This window comes from Gekko japonicus, unplaced genomic scaffold, assembly GCF_001447785.1.
Source record: "Gekko japonicus isolate JY-2015 unplaced genomic scaffold, Gekko_japonicus_V1.1 scaffold563, whole genome shotgun sequence".
Classification (NCBI taxonomy): Eukaryota; Metazoa; Chordata; class Lepidosauria; order Squamata; family Gekkonidae; genus Gekko; species Gekko japonicus.
This window is the reverse complement of record NW_015166439.1, coordinates 86,469-102,843: the sequence shown is the minus strand read 5'-3', so window position 1 is coordinate 102,843 and position 16,375 is coordinate 86,469. Positions and strand designations below refer to the sequence as shown.

Below are 16,375 nucleotides of genomic sequence, written 5' to 3'. Positions count from 1 at the left end.
GAAAAAGAAAGAGGAGAGAGCCAGGCAAGAACACAAGATAAACACACCTTTTGAAACTGCAGTTCAGAGCTACTTTTTTGTACAACAACCCATCAAATCTGGCATTTCCCTCTCCCCCCTGCACCATCACCCTGGCCCTGGTTTTCTGTTTTGGAGAAGTGGTGGAAGAGGCTTGAGAAATAAATATTTTTGTGAAAAGGATGAGGCAGGAGGAAGTGAAGGAAGGAAGCAAAGAAAAACGGATTGTGTGGGGAAGAATTAAGTATAACAGGTTTGTGCAAAAACAAAAACAAAAAAAGGAAGAGAAAGGAGAGAAGAAGGAAGGGAAGCCTAGACAGCTAGAACTGATGGATGCACATGAAGGAATTCAGAAAGCATTTTTTTGTGTGGGGGAAAGAAAGAAGAGAGAGAGAGACATCAACGAGCAGGAGTTGATATCTGAGTATAGGAGGAAAGGGAAGAGAGAAAAAGAGGCAGGCTCGGAGCTGTGATTCCAACAGTCTCCTCTGTCTGGTTTATCTCCTAATTCGGTGCAGTGTTTCTTTGGCTGCCTCCTCCGCTCTCCCCCCCCATTCTCACCACGTCATTCAGGAGCTAGTGACGTTGGGTTCCCCCAAGCCCAAAGAAGGGAGGGGGGAGCGGCTCTGCAGCCATGTCTCTCCATTGATCTGAACAAATCTTCCCGCCCCACTTTCCTAAACATGCCAGTGCCCACACTCCCGACAGCCTATAAAAGATGGGAGGCAAGCTGTGGTTCTCAACCAGATCCACAGGCAGACATCTGGGAGACAGAGAGACGGAGACTAAGGGAGACGGAGTGCCAGCCACACGGATCTTCGTGAGCCGAGATGTATCGGTCGACGAAGGGAGCCTCCAAGGCACGGAGAGACCAAATCAATGCGGAAATCAGGAATCTTAAGGACCTGTTGCCCATCGCTGAAGGGGATAAACTCCGGCTGTCGTACCTGCACATCATGTCTTTGGCGTGTATCTACACTCGAAAATCCATCTTCTTCTCCAAAGGTAACTAACTGGCCGATACTTTTAAAAGGAGCTCCAGGCTTGAGAGGGCAAAGAGTTGTTGGAGGTGGGGGAACACCAGTTAAAGCCTAAAGTTGGGAGGTAGAGTCTAAAAGAACAAAGTGTCTTTGGGATGGAGGGAGCCAACAGGTCTCTCTCTATGGTGCTGAAATGGCAATAGCCCTAATCAGGGAAGGTGGAAGGGTCGCTGTCTCTGGTGCTGAAATGGCCAGCTAGAGGCGGTCAGTGACTGTTGCTGTCCCCAGTGCTGAAATATAATTTACTGCAGATTCTCAGAGACGGTATTCTGTTGAGTGGGCATACTAGCATGAGATATGATACTAAAAAAGCCCATTGCTAATTCCTCTCCTTTTCTTTCTCAACAGGTACAACTTCAGAAGGCTTGGAGGGGTTGCTTTCTTCCCAGGACTTGGAGGATTTCATGCAGTCGCTTCCAGGCTTTCTTCTGGCGTTCACTGGAGAGGGCAAACTCATCTATGTGTCAGAAAATGTTGCTGAGCACCTGGGACACTCTGTGGTAAGTATTTGACCAGCTTGTAGGTTGAGAGGGAGGGAGGGAGGGAGGAAGGAAGGGAGGGAGAGAGACTCTGTTAAGTCTCTCCTGTAAAGTAGAGAGATGGAGTAAACCTTTGGATATGCACCTAGTTACACAACAACCTGAAAGTGTTTTAGGCACTGTTAGACATTAAACTAGACATACTAGAACTCTATAGCATGAGCACTTAATCTAGAGCTTCTCGTAATTTTTACTTCATGTACAAATATCAGTTATCTATCTGCTGATCAATGTCTGTTGGACATTGAAGGTTGTTTCTTTTTGTTAGTATCAACTCTGATACCACAGTGCTTGATGTGAGAGTGTTTGTTTCTCAGTCTCACCTGATATCCTTCAACTTTAACCCACAGGTGGACCTCGTGGCCCAAGGGGACAGCATCTACGACATTATTGATCCAGCGGATCACTTTGTGATGAGGAACCAGCTGGCCTTGCCCTCTCCAGTAGATACCAGTAAGTTCCTTCTGTAATTTGGGCTTGTACTATGAGATGTAAGGGAAGGAGGAATTGTGACTGAGGAAGAAATCCGAATGAGGGAGACGGTTAATATCAAAGTCAACCAGCAGGCGTGAGAACAGAGACATACCGAGCTGGGTGTAATTCAAGCGAAGACTCGCCAAGGCAATTCCAGCACATTTCCCCCTCAATGCCTAGGCTCAGTCCTGGCAAATGTGAAGTGATTATACAGGCAAGACTGCCTTCCTTCACCACCAAGCCACCAATGTCAGCTGGGGCAGGCCAGGGTTTGGGAAGAAAGGCTTCTAGGTCAGAAGGTTTGAGCCCCAGAATTTCTCTTTAAAAAACCAAACGCTGGAGCACAGAAATGCTTCTCATGTTAAAAGGCCAACGGCTTGCCAAGAGGCAAATCCCAGCAGAGCAGAACCTTTCCGTGCTTTCTGTTAGAAAATGTGTTAGCAGTGTGAATGTACTTAAGCAGCTGATATTTCCGTGGCTCTCTATCCTGACCTTTCCATTGCTTATTGTAATCCAGGTCGACTCTTCCGTTGCCACTTTAACACTTCCAAGACTATCCGGCGACAAAGTGCAGGAAACAAGCTAGTTCTTATCCGAGGGAGGTTCCACCAGCCACCAGCCGGGTCCTACTGGTCTACTAACCCTATCTTCACTGCCTTTTGCACTCCTCTGGACCCCAAGCCAAGAATGAGTCCGAATTCCTTCTTCCTGTCCTCGTTTGAGAGTCGTCACACAAAAGATTTGGCCATTGTGAACATATCTGAAAGGTGAGAAGCTGTTCTATGAATCGGAGGGGATGAGGCCTGGCAGGGAGAGTGTGGGGGGGGAGTGCACCCCCGGGGTGCCGCACGAGGGGCAGCCTGGTAGTAGCCAAAGTTAACAGATGGTGAGCTGTTAACTGGCCAGCACTGACTGTTCTCTTTTTGATTTCATTGGTCTTCCAGTGTGATTTTCCACCTGGGCTTTGAGAAAAGCGAGCTTTTATGCAAGTCGTGGTACAGCCTGGTCCACCCGGAAGATCTCACTCATGCTTCGGCCCAGCATTACCGACTGTGTGAGTATCCCTGCTGTTCTATTTCACCCCCTCGAATTGCTGTGCCCTAGGAAACAGCGACTCAGCTGCATCTTTTGGTGAGCCTGATGGTCTAAATATTTTTTTTGTGTGTGTGCTCCTTTCTCCAGTGGGTGACACAAGTGAAACCCAAGCTGAAATGGTTCTCCGGCTTCAAACTAAAGATGGCCTGAACTGGATATGGATCTACTCGCTGCTCCGCTTGGAGAATACAGAAGTCCCCATCACTTGCCACAGCTACATCATCAGGTAGAGATCGAGAACCTCTCACTGATTGGAGTGGGCGGGCTTGGAGACCAGCTCTGGTTCTTAGTAAGCTTAGCAACGGGTAGAATTGTCAAGGTTTTCCGCCATCCTTGCAGTCAGAGTCCTGCCTCCTTTTGTTCAGTGTCAGATCAATGGTGGTGGTGGAGGGGGGCTCTTGCTGGGGGAAGAGAAGCTGAGGCATCTGACAGAAATTGCCAAGTCAAGAACTGTGAAGGTACAGTGTCTGAAGATGCATTGGGCACTAGCAGTCCACGAGACTGCACTGCGCCCCATAGCCAAAACTGCCCTCAGAATGGCCGCCTCTTCTTGCCTTCCATCAGGCTGCCATTGCATGGAAAGGACAACCTTTATTGCAGGCCTGACATCTCAGACAAGCAGCTGCTGATAAATCTGCTAAGCAGTCGCTCTGGCCACAGGGAGAAACAGGCGCTTGCAGCCTCCAGACTCACCAGTTAGACTGCAAAGTCTGGGAAAGCAGGAGATAGCAACAGGAACAAACAACTTACTGTGGAGTCTGAAAAGTCATATCATGGGGTGTCTCTCCACGCGACCAGAGATGTACCCGATTCCCCACCGTATTTCATTTCAATCAAGGGGCCTCTGCTCCTGAACTCACAAGCAAAATTTTAAAAAAAACGAAAGGAAAGGAATAAAAAGGAATGGGCAGCAAGAATGTACTGGAAAACAAGGCAGGAGGGAATCGGCAGTAGGAATTTTACAGTATATTGGAGCTTTAAAGAGTTTACTGTGCCAAAAAAGACTGGTCCTTGCCTGCAAGGAGTTTACAATTCAAAATTTGGAATTAGGGGGGGAAATGAAGGAAAGGGAGTTTCAAAGGTAACAAAAGAAGACTGTGAGCAAGCATAACTGTCTATCTTTTGCTGAGGCTCGGGTCTCTTGGAATGATAAGCTAACTTTTCCACTCTTTACTCTTTGCAGTGATTCTGAAGCCTGGTGCCTCAAGCAACAGCTGACCACAGAAGAGACCCAAGTGGCTTATGTCCTCGGAAGCACACCACCTTTCCTGGAAGGCCTTCTGTCTCCAGGGCAGCTCTCCAGCCCTGACCAAGTCTTCACACCCATGGCTGGCACCCCGACTGGCAGCGTCGCTGTCCCCTCGTTTGACTTTAGTGCTGTGGGTGGCACAGACTGCCCTTCAGGATTCACCGAGACAACCTCTGCCGGACTGCCCCAGGAGATGGTGGAGCCCGGAAATATCTCCTCCATGGAGGAGGCCCCCGGCTCCAGCCTCAGCCTGCTCGGCAAAGGCCCGGCATTCAGCTATGTGATTGTCCCGACAGGCTACGAGCAGAGTTTAAGGAGGGACAACCCTGGAAGCTCCTCCAAAGACTTTGTCTGCACCCCTCCATACACGTGCCACCAAGGCTCTGCCTTCCTCTTTGCAACCCAGGAGTCTTACGCCCCGAGCTCCACCCCAGCAGCTTTGCCTCTGGCAACTGCCCCTGCTCCGTCTGCTGCCGCCGCCGCCACCACAACCACCGCTGTCACCACCACCTCCTCTGAGCTGTTCTACACCCAGGAACAATGCAGTGCTCTCTATGAGAAGTTACCGCCTACCCCGGACAGCCCTGGTAATGGGGACTGTACCGTCATGACCTTGCCTGAGATCAGAGGTCCCCTCTATATTGACGTGCCCATGGTGCCTGAGGGGATCCTGACTCCGGAGGCCTCACCCATCAAACAGACTTTCTTCAGATATTCTGAAAAAGAGAAGAGTGAGATCAAACTGCTGGCCCAGCAGATCAGCAGCCTGGCCGAAGCTTTCAGCGCCATCTCTTCCAGAGAGCTGGCCAAGAACAGCCAGCTCGCCGTTGACTTCTCTGCGCCGGCCGCCAGCCCTGAAGCATGCCTGGACTTCCAACTTCCAAAGAATTGGAGGAGCATTGACTTCTCCTTGTTGACCTGCCCAGAGGAAGATCTCCTGGAAGAGGATGCTCTTGAGACCCTTCTCCAAGACCTGTCCGCCTCTCTGTTTGAGAAAGGTGGCACAGGTATGAGGTGCCCTCACCACCAGTTCTGCGGTGGGAATGTCAGTAGTCCAATGAGCTTGGACAACGAAGATAGTAGCCAAGGAGCTTTGGCTCCCTCGCCCAGCATGGACCTGCCTCCAGAAGAGCGATGCTTTTTGGAAGAACTGGCCTCCTATGAAACAGCCTTTGAGACACGTGCCTCAAACTCTCCCTGTGACGGGTTAGATGAGTTGTATCAACTCCAGAGCCACATGCAAGAAGGCTTTCATGAAGGTAAGCATCGGAACTGGGCTTGGCCAATGGGAAAGGGTTGACAGTCAGTTTTAAAGTCTTGGACTTGTCAGATCAAGCAAATGGAGGGTGGGGAGAAATGGTCGATGCTGCATGTGTTTTGGCCCTTCTGCAACCAGCCACACAACAATAGACAACACATGTTTATCCTTTATGCATGTTAAAGTGAATTTAAAAACACGTGGTCAGGTTACTAACCAACCACCTCCTTGCTTTGTGTCTCCTTCTACAGATGGAAGCAAAAGTGACCCTTCGTTTTGAAATAAGTCCGTGACTTACTTCTCCGAGTATGGCATATTGTCATAACTTAAGGATTTTCTTCTGCCGAACCCCCGGAAAGCACATAATGGCAAACCGAGAGGATGTCTGCCCGGCATCCTAGGATGGGGGGTTTTGGGGGAAGGACTTTTTTGTTGTTGTTTTTTTAAATAACAAAAACAAAAAATATATTATTATCTTGATTCTGAGACATCGATGCTGATCAGAGCTAAGGAAAGGACCATTGTAAGGGGACTTACATATGTTATTGTATTCACTCGTAGTGAGTAACCTTGTATGTAATTTACTAAGAAATCTGAGGTGGGGGCCCTGCACCTTGGCTGCTTCCGTGGGCATTCGACGCACAGTTGGAGCAAAGCACCCGTGCAGCCATTTTGTGCAGGACTTGGGAATGACTCATCCTCTCCCAATCCGTCCCCCCGCCCAGACAACAGAATGTGTAGGTGGTACTAGAACCTACGACAGTAAGGGCCAATGGCTGGTGACGTGCTACTTTCTTTCTTTCTTTTTTTCTTGCTGCTATCCTCTGCTTTCCCACTGCACTTCTGTTCCCAAAGAAATCTGAACAATTCACACTTTAACTCACCCAGTTCTGATGGGATGGTTGTTATCATTAGTCTCCTTTCGGTGACATTCCCCCTTTTTATTTCTCAGAACTGCTCTGAGAGATGAACCCATTTCTAGTTCCATGACCATCTGTGTTCACACCCATCGTATCCATTTTTTTTTTCTGGGCTGGGATGAATATCAGACCTGGCAGAGAGATTGCCTGTGACGACAATGATTACCCCCCCCAAAAAAATGACTACAGTTTGCTAAAGTTCAAGGAAGCAAAACACCGAGTCAAACTTGGTGCTACCGGTCTTCCAGGTGCCAATTAAGCAAGGGCAATCGGTGCACCCCTGAAGTCCCCTCTGTTGGGGACCATCATGAGAGATTCTTCTCTGAGCCACAGCATCAGGACCGATGGGATTTTGCGGCTGTATAGGCCAGACTAGGTGATCCACAGGAATCCCTGTGGATTGTGATGGATTTGAATTGTGAAACGTGCCCCCTTTAACTGAAAATTTAGGATTCAGTATCTCTCTGCCAGCTCCAACATATATTTTGCTCATAACATGATTTCATCCGCTCTGATCAAAACAAAGTATTTCCTGTTTCCACAGGATCGTAGTGTGAGCTAGTTGGAATGATTTTTTTTAGAACCCCAAATGTCCCCCCCAGCCATGCTGCAATGAACAGCAGTCATGAGTAGGGGAGATATACTGGTCCAGATGATGGTACGGAACAGAAATGTTTATATAGATATATAAATACTGATAGCTATCTTGAGATATATATATATATATTTTTAACAAAATGGTTCTGTAAGAGAGCATGTGAAACTCTCCAGAATTCTGTCCCAGCCGTTGTTCTGAACACAGATTTATGTGTCAGATAATGGAGACCCCGTGCTTCTCTCTTCCCCACCCCCTTTCTTGTTCAAAAACCAAACGCCTGAAACCTGCGTGCCACTTCCCTGTGTCCGGAGTGGTGCTATCACTCTTTGTAGAATTATCTACGATCAAGTATCAGGATTGAATCCTCTGAACTTTTTATGAATTCCCACGTTGTCAGAATGTGGGATATTGTAAAAATAATAATAATACTGTACAATTGTAAAAAAAACCACACCTGGGTTTGCTTTTTTTTTTTTTTTTAAAGAGATACGTAAGCACATTTGTAGCTGTATATAACTGGAGCTCTATGTACTATGTATGGAGTCTTTGTGCTGCAAATTTTGACCTATGTTGGGTCTGGATGTGAATATTTTGGAATAAAAGTGAAATTAAAAAAAACACATGGGGAAAAGCGGATTTTTAATGCAATGGTAAAGACACAGCAGAAGATATATTATCAATATCTCAACACATTGGGGGAATTAAAAGAAAAATGGGACGATATTTCATATGGATTGTTAGTGTAAGGCTCGGCACAGTAGTAACTTCTACAGTTAACCAAAAAAAAAGCTAGCAAAAATCAAGTGTGTTTGTGGGTCCAGTAGAACTTTCTTCTTCTACACAATCTTGCATGCATTCAGATGTACAGACAGGTTAGCACACTGGCTGTAATAGGACAGCAAGGTGGTGTAGTGATTAGAGTGTCAGACTGGGATTGGGGAGGCTGGGGTTCAAATCCCCATGCAGTCCCAACCCTCACTGCTGGGTCCTGGGCCAGTCATTCTCTCTTAGCCTAAACTACTTTGCAGGACTGTTGTGAGACAGAGTAAGCAAGGGGGAGAATGCCTTAAAAGAAGGGAATGATAAAAATGAAGTACATATAAATTAAGGACAAATAATGCTTCTGTCATTTGGTTTTCCTTTAGAGTGTTCTAAACAGCCCCAAAGTATAAACTTTACTCTGGGGAGGGGGAGACAGGCCACCTTGTCAAGTTGACCATGAAGCAGCAACAAGGACAAGAAGAAACCGTTGTGCTGGATTCTTTCTGGGGCAGAGGCGTCATCAGTCTGTAGGCTGCTGACATGGAAATGTAAACAAGAATTCCTGCCCCACAGAGTTTACAATCCAAAATCAGACCGCGGGGAAACAAGCTCATAGTGAATGATGAGAGAGGCCACAGTGGAAAGCAAGGGTGAGGAATATGGACAATGGAAGCCCCATAGATGCTGGATGATTTGTTCGAATTCACACAACCTGATCTTTCTAAAAACCATGGTGACTTATCTTCCATGTTGCAGATGCAGCCTCATAGAACCAGGGCTAGTCTAAGACCACACAGAGAGTTTTCTGCCTGGGGTGAAATCCGAACCTGGGATTTCCCAGTTCTCATCCTTAGCCACACGACAACACAAGAATACATCAGAGGTCCAGCATTCTTTCTCTAACTGTGGGTCGAATGTCTTTGTCGATCAGAAGCTTGCTCCCCGCGCCCCACCACGCCACATGACAGGCCGCAGTTTCAAAAACAACTCTGCGGTGTAGTGCTGCAGCAAAGGAAAAGCAACCCTGAGGTGGAGGGTTGGGAATAAGACAGAGGCAGCCTTCTCTCCTCTTCTGCTCAGCACTGCTGTGATCTTTGCCCTCTGATGAGAGCGCTGGCTTGAGTTCTGATGGGTGACTTAAAACATACACATGCAGAGAAAGCAAAGGGGAAAGAGGCTGACGAAGAACAAAGAAAAGCAATTCAACAGGTCTAGAGAGCATGATGTATGAAGAAAGATCAAGGGATATGGAGGTGGGGTGGGTTTGGTAAGAACCTTCAGGGGGACGGGAAGCAGCTGGTCTCCTTGTCTACTCCAGATGAAGTGAGAAATAATGGAACAAACTGCCATGGAAAAAATAAGGACCGAGATGACTATCCAGTTTCATGTGCCCAACGAGGGCTGGATAAATAGATGGCGCTGACCACGTGGTGTAGGGTCAAGAGGGTCAAAATAGGAACTGGGAGTCCCAAATTCTAACCCTCCTGTCTGGCATGGAACTCGCTGGGTGACCTTGGGCCATTCATTGGCCCAGTCCTACCTCACAGGCCTGTTGTTGTGAGGATAAAATGGAGGACAGGAGGAGGATGGTGTAAGACAATTTGGGTCTTCACTGGGGAGAAAAGCAAGGTCTAAATGCCAAGTCAGGCCTCACACCAACAGCAGCTCTCCAAGGTCTTAGAGAGGGAACCAAAAAGTCTTTTCCAACACCTACTACCCAAAATCCTTTAACTGGAGATGCTGTCACCCAGGAACCCACTGCATGTAGAGCGAGTCTACCACTGAGACACACAGCCCCTATGTTTCTCACACAATGGTCTCCATCCTGCCACATCGACAGAGGGGCGATTCAGAAGGCCTGGTGATATGGTAGTGGAGGATTTTGAACAGATGAAGGTGCCTGAGCCCACCTAATTCAAGTACGGCCTCACCCAGCTGGGTCTCCGACATACTTCTTGTCCAGCTCTGATAAGATCCCTGATTGTTTGGCTTCTAGCACCCCAATGACACCGAAACCAAGCTGCCTTATGCCATTGGTCCATCATGTCCACGGCTGGCTATTCCACCTGCTCTCTCTATGCAATCTGTAACAAATGCCTAATAAAGGTTTCTGATTTGATTTGACAGCTGCTCTCTAGGACCTCAGGTAGAGCTTTTCCCCAGTCCTGGCATCTTTTTAACTGGGGATGCCAGTGCTCAGTCACAGAGTCTGCAAGGATATCATTAAGGAATACTAAATATGCACATGACTCCTATCTGTCATATTGTTTCATCCTGCCTTTCTTCCAAGAACCTCAAGATGGCACATGTGCTTCTCCCTTCCTCCATTTTTATCCTCGCAGCAATCCTGTATGATAGGTTAAACTGATAGAGAATGGTTGGCCCAAGGTCATTGTTAAATACTGGGTTCCATGGATGAGCAGACCCCAAGTCTAGTGATCAGCTCAGCTTTATTAGTGATTCAGTGGATACAAAGCAAAACTCCCAGGCAACAGCCCTGTTTAAATAGCATGCAAACACCACACCCAACTGCCAGGGATAGTCTATTACATAACATTAATTCCTCATTGGTCACCTCCAGAGTCCTAGTGGGCTATTGTTCTAGAGCTCCAAGCTCAGCCAGTCTCTGGTAGACAGTCCTCCTGGGATGTTCCAGTCCCAATACATAACAGTCATTCCAGTGAGCTTTATAGCTGATGGGAAGGATTCACTCTGGGTCTCCCCAGGCCTAGTCCAACATTTTAGCCACTGTACCATGTTGGAGACTGCGAGGACTTGCATAGTTCACTTCATTTCCCCCGTATCCTCATTTCTCACACTATTTCCTCTTTTCTTTCTCCTGGCAACCACCAACGCTACACCACAGTAGCTTACATGGGGCGGCTGCTGTTGAACAGTAGCAAGCAGTCCTAGCTGGGTGAATCATGCAAGTCAGATTGTAGCAAGTCACCCAGTGGTTGCTGCCAGGTTTGCCCCCAAAGATTCCCCCCCAGAACAGTCCTGGAAAGTGTTCTACTCCCTTCTCTGCCTTTTACTGACAGAAACCAAGGCTTGAAGGCTGGCAGTATTGTTGTGGTTGCCTAGCAATGGTCACTTAGGGAATTTATTTCTTAAAACTACAGTTGCTGCTTCTACTATTTTGGGACAGTTTTAACTCCCCAATTTATTTATTTATTTTTTTTAGAGTTCAGATTTTTCTGCAAACCTGGGACGTATTTCAGTTTTGTAGAAAGACTTGTCTTGTCTGTTCATGACTCCAATCTCTGGATTTAAATATTCACAGATTTGGCCATGTTGAGAATTGGATATACTGATGACAAGTGGGGGACCTCGCAAGGATTTGTGGGGGGGTGTCTCATTTTACCCTCCCCCACTATTTCCTCTTTCCTTTTTCCTGGTAGCCCCCACAGCCTCTCCCCTTTTCTTCTCTCCTTCCCACCTGCCAGGCAACCTACCTTTATTTGCTCCCCATCTTCAGCTTTCCCTCCTATGTTCACCCCAGCAGCCTCTCCCTGGGAAAACTCTGGACAAGTATCATGGGGCCAATTTGTTGGGCCAAGCCAGTGTGTGGTGCCGGCCAAGATGGGCTAGGACCGGTTGCATGGTTGGAACCTGCAAGGAGTTGCAGGGGGCACCTCACTTTCTGTATTCGCTTCCTCACACCTTTTTCTGTTTCCCCTCCTCCTAGCAAGTCCCATAGTCTCAGCTTTCCTTGTTTCAGTCTGTCCCATAAGGCTGTCAACATCCAGATGCGGCCTGGAGAAACTGGAATTCCAACCAATGTCCAGACAACAGAGATCCGTTCCACTGGAGAAAAACGGCTGCTTCGGAGAGCATACTCTCAGCCCACTGATCTTCCCTCCCCAATAGCAATGCACGCCCCTTGACCTCCCCTTCCCAAAACATGCCCACCCAAAAAAAATCTCCAGGAATTTCCCAGCTTGGAGTTGACACCCCTACCTGTCCCCTGTCTTCATCTATATTTTTAATTTTCTTCATTTCTAGTCCACTGTTCTCCACAATGGCCTAAAGTCTCCCACTGAGTTTACAGCACAGCAGGGATTTGAACCTGGGTTTTCCAGACACTAATCTGAAACTAACCACTATGGTGCATTGGTTATTGTGGGCTGGCTGCTCTTGAACAGGGTTATTGATGCGAGGATAAAACAAAAGAGAACAATGCTATAAACTACTTAGTGTCTCCACCTGGAAGAAAAACAGGGTATGAATGTATATAATGTACTTGTGTAAGAAGCTGGGCTGTAAAGTATTGCATAGATATCTTACCTGCCTTTTATGCTGCCTTCATTCCTGTTGGTGCATTACTTCGTCTCATAATTTTGTCTCTTCTCCTCCTAATCTGTAATTCACTCAAAGACAGATAAACCTTTCTTAGCCAAAATAAATCTAACTTAAATAAATGCCTTATCCAAACCAGCCTAAGCAGGCCTTACGTCCTTGCAAGTAGAGAGGAAACCTGAATCACTGTTTGGAAGGCCCAGAAAACTGAATTCCGATTCCAGCCTGTTCCTGGAGAAAAAAGCTTGGTTGAAGCTAATCCTAAACCGTTTTCTGAGAAGGGATCTACGGCGTCTTGGCGCCCTCTGCTGGTGCCGAGACCTTAATATTCTTCTCTCCGCCTTCTGACGTGTCCGTTTAGCGGGAAAATAAAACGAAACCTGATGAACGGCAGAAAAGCTGCAGTAGATCAAAACGTGCGGCGGCCATCAGGGAGGTAAGGAGAGGGGGGCATATTGAATGCGTAGCCCTAGCTGGGGGTGGGGGGACTTCATCGCTCTCTCTGCTCTCAGTTAAACCATTTCTCAGATTTGTGCGTTTGGAGACATTTCACTGCCTTGATTTCTGAAGTTGAGAGAAACCTGCCTTAGGAAGTGCTCTTTTTCAAAACCGCCCCTGCTCCTAAGCGCCTTTCACGGGGCCCAGATCCGAAGACATTAACGATCAGATCTCCTTGCCATGACAAACGTCACCTGCTGATTTCTGCAGCTCAAGCTGTGGTTAAAGATGCAAGAGCAGTCCAGGCTGCCTCCCTAGCAAGGGTGCCACAAGGACTGGTTGGGAAATTTGTGGAGATTTCGGGATGGAGTCTGAGGAAGGCGGAGTTCAACCAAGGGAGGAAAAACTCAACAGTGATATGATACCACAGAGTTGGGGTGGCCAGCTCTGGGTTGAGAAATACCTGGAGATTTTGGAGGGTGGGGTTTGGGGAGGGGAAAGACCTCAGTGGGGTATAATGCCACAGAGTCCACCTTCCAGAGCAGGGGGGTCTGAGGAGGATGGAGTTTGGGGTGGGGGGTGGGATTCCAGCAGCTATGTTTTTCTTGTTTGGGGGCTGCATCGCAATCAAACGAGCATCCCCCTGCAATTAACAAATTATTGCAATGCATCTGAGCTGGTGATTTGCAAACAAGTACTGTTTTCTCCCGCCCTCTCCTTCCTGCATCACTTCCTGCTTTGCATCTGCTCTCTGGCCCCTGAGAAAGCTGATCCCCTTCTCTGGTTCCCAGTCTGGAATTCAATCAACACTCTGCTACAGAAGGAATCAAAAAAAGGGAATTGAAGCATCACGCCTCTTTTCCTCCAAATCAAGTTTTGGACCTCCCCAATTCCACACCCCAGGATCAGGGGGATTGTTCCCTCCAAGATGCCCCAGCATTGCCCAAAGCTTTGGTTGCTCTTTCCTGGGCATGGGAAATGAGCAGAGTAAGCAGCAGATTGAACTAGATTTTCTACCTACTGTGCTCATTTCCCCCCTTTTTTAACCTTGCGGGCAGTTCAGTACATGGGGGGATATTCCGAAATGGCTCTTCCAGCCTGAGGTGGTACAGTCCATTCAAACCCACCCTCCAGGATGCTTCCATTTCATTCTGCTGGATGTGTAGACCAGTCCTTATGGGATGCAGGGTCAGGGACTGCAGCTATGCCCATAGGGACTGGCTCAGTTGTATAGGCCAAAGGGCCATCGTCACAGTGCCATCCTAAGGCCCTGTTCACACCGAGCATTTGCCACGCTAAAGATACGGATGATAGGTGGATTTTCCGGGCGCGATCACACCGCAACATCTGGGAAGCGTAGTGCACCCGTGGCTAACCCGTGGCTTCCCACCGAAGATGCGGAGTAAAAAACTACCACATACGATGTACTAGTTTCCAGAAAACGCAGGGCAAGGGCGAGCGTCTGATTGCGTTTCCGCTGGAATCCCGTGGCATCTGGCGCCCGCCCATGTCCTGTCGCAAAACTGATTTTTTTAAAGTCTCCACAGGATGCGCACAAACGCCCACCAGCACATGCGCACACTGTGGTGAGGGGGGGAAATTCCCGTTTGCCACAGAAGCGGCGCCAAGCGATTGCCAGTGTGATCACGCCGTGCCGCTTCTTTGCTGCGCTGCAGGATAGCCGTGTGATCGGCACCTAACGGCATACCCACGGGACATATGATCGGGCTGCCGCGCGTTACTATGCTCCGGGGCAAACAGCCACCCTTCCCCCCTGCATTTTCCGGCCCGTGTGACTGGGGCCTAAGAACTTTTTCCAAGGAGTAAGCCACATTGACAAGATTGGAGCAGGATTCTGAGCCGACCTGCTTAGGATGGCACTGTAGGTTTTCTTTATGTGGGAAATTTTATGTAGGGAACCGGGCAAACTGTGAGTTTTCACTTGCAGTCTAGAATGGTAGTTTATGCAGTCAGCCTTGGGGAATCCTGCACCACATTCTGCTGTACATGTAAACCAGATCAGATCAGAGAGGTCTCCTAGGGCTGAATCCTGTTGTTGTTGTTGTTGTTCAATCGCACAGTCAAGTCCAACTTGGTGCTTGGGGGGGTCAACAGTGGGAGGGCTTCTAATGTCCTGGCCCCACTGGTGGACCTCCTAATGGCACTGGTATTTCTGGCCACTGTGTGACACAGAGTGTTGGACTGGATGGGCCTTTGGCCTGATCCAACATTGGCGTCTCTTATGTTCTTATGTTCTTATGTAACTCTTTGTGACCCCATGGGCCACATCACTCCAGGCCCTCCTGTCTTCTGCTGTCCTCCAGAGTCCTCGAGGAGACCCAGCTGAGCTCTGAGCAGGAGCAGGAGACAGAGCTGCTAAAGGGGTGAGTGTTTCTTTACTTGCTTTCAGGTGAGGGGATTCAGCTGAGGATAGTGTGTGGGAGAACTGGTCTGGGAGTGTGTGAAAGAGCTTAGAGTTGTTGCAGAGTCCTGGCTGCTTGAGAGAGGAAGAGGAAGGGGCATTGTTTGACTGTGATTGACTGTAATTCAGTATTTAAGAAAGCACCTTGGCACAGGCACGAGCCTCTGGCACAGAAAGCGAAGGCCCTAGGCTCTTTGTCTTTCCCGTAAAGTAATTTGATCTCGACAAGAAAAACCACATAAATGCAAAGGGTTTTAAACAAGGGATTATATTTACTTGTTTTATAAGAATTATGAAGTCAGAATGCCAGCAGGGGGTTGGGGGCAATGTTCCCTCTAAGCTGTGGAGTCTTGTGAGCAGAAATTGTACCTTGTTAGCTACTGGCATTTAAAGTTGTGAGTGAACGATTTGGCTACTGCATATATTAGTTTGCTCTGGAGCCCTCCTCCCTGAGCTAAGACAAAAATCTGTGAGCTGGAGGCTAAAAATCTGCGAGCTGGCTCACACTAACTCAGCTTAGAGGGAACACTGGTTGGGGGCTATCCAGTGTTTTGCACAGAGTGTCACATGTATGACTATCTGCCCACTGGACAGAAGTCTTGGGTGTGTGCTCGGTGCAAGGAGCTCCTGGTTCTCAGGGAATGTGTGTGGTCCCTTGAGGCCAAGGTGGCTGACTTGGAGAAGCAGAGACAGTCAGTTAGGTGCACAGAAAAGACTCTCGGGGACTTGTTAGATACGTCCCACTCTGGAACTGGCAGCCCCGTATTCGACCCTTAGGCAGGTAGACAGCTGGGTGGCGAACCCGCGTACTGACCGTATGGTGACTTGCCTGCCTGGTGCGAAGGTAGCGTACATTACGCGTGTTTTAGATAGGCTGTTAGATAGTGCTGGGGAGGAGCCAGTGGTCGTGGTGCATGTCGGCACCAACGATGTGGGGAAATGCAGTCGTGAGGTCCTGGAGGAGAAATGTAGGCTGCTGGGCAAGAAACTTAGGTCCAGGACCAAGGTAGCCTTCTCAGAAGTGCTACCTGTTCCACGCGCAGGGCCAGAGAGACAGGCACAGATCAGGAGTCTCAATGCGCGGATGAAACGATGGTGTAAGGGGGGAAGGGTTCGAGTTTGTTAGGCACTGGGATGCTTTTTGGAACAAGAGGGAGCTGTACAGGCGAGACGGTCTCCACTTGTCCCGAGAAGGAACCAGGCTGCTGGCGCTTAAAATTAAAAAGGTGGCAGAGCAGTTTTTAAACTGAATATTGGGGGAAA

At 48.3% G+C, this 16,375-nt stretch overlaps 1 protein-coding gene across 1 annotated transcript in view; it reads left to right on the top strand.

The window, feature by feature from the left end:
- Positions 1–848: 848 nt before the first annotated feature.
- NPAS4 (neuronal PAS domain protein 4) overlaps positions 849–16,375 on the top strand; it is a 26,850-nt gene continuing 11,323 nt past the window's right edge. Inside the window, exons 1-7 of the mRNA XM_015411908.1 lie at positions 849–1,023; positions 1,407–1,558; positions 1,948–2,050; positions 2,589–2,838; positions 3,016–3,125; positions 3,254–3,392; positions 4,350–5,674. Coding sequence (XP_015267394.1) covers positions 849–1,023; positions 1,407–1,558; positions 1,948–2,050; positions 2,589–2,838; positions 3,016–3,125; positions 3,254–3,392; positions 4,350–5,674 — 2,254 coding nt within the window. The remainder of the gene's footprint in view (positions 1,024–1,406; positions 1,559–1,947; positions 2,051–2,588; positions 2,839–3,015; positions 3,126–3,253; positions 3,393–4,349; positions 5,675–16,375) is intronic.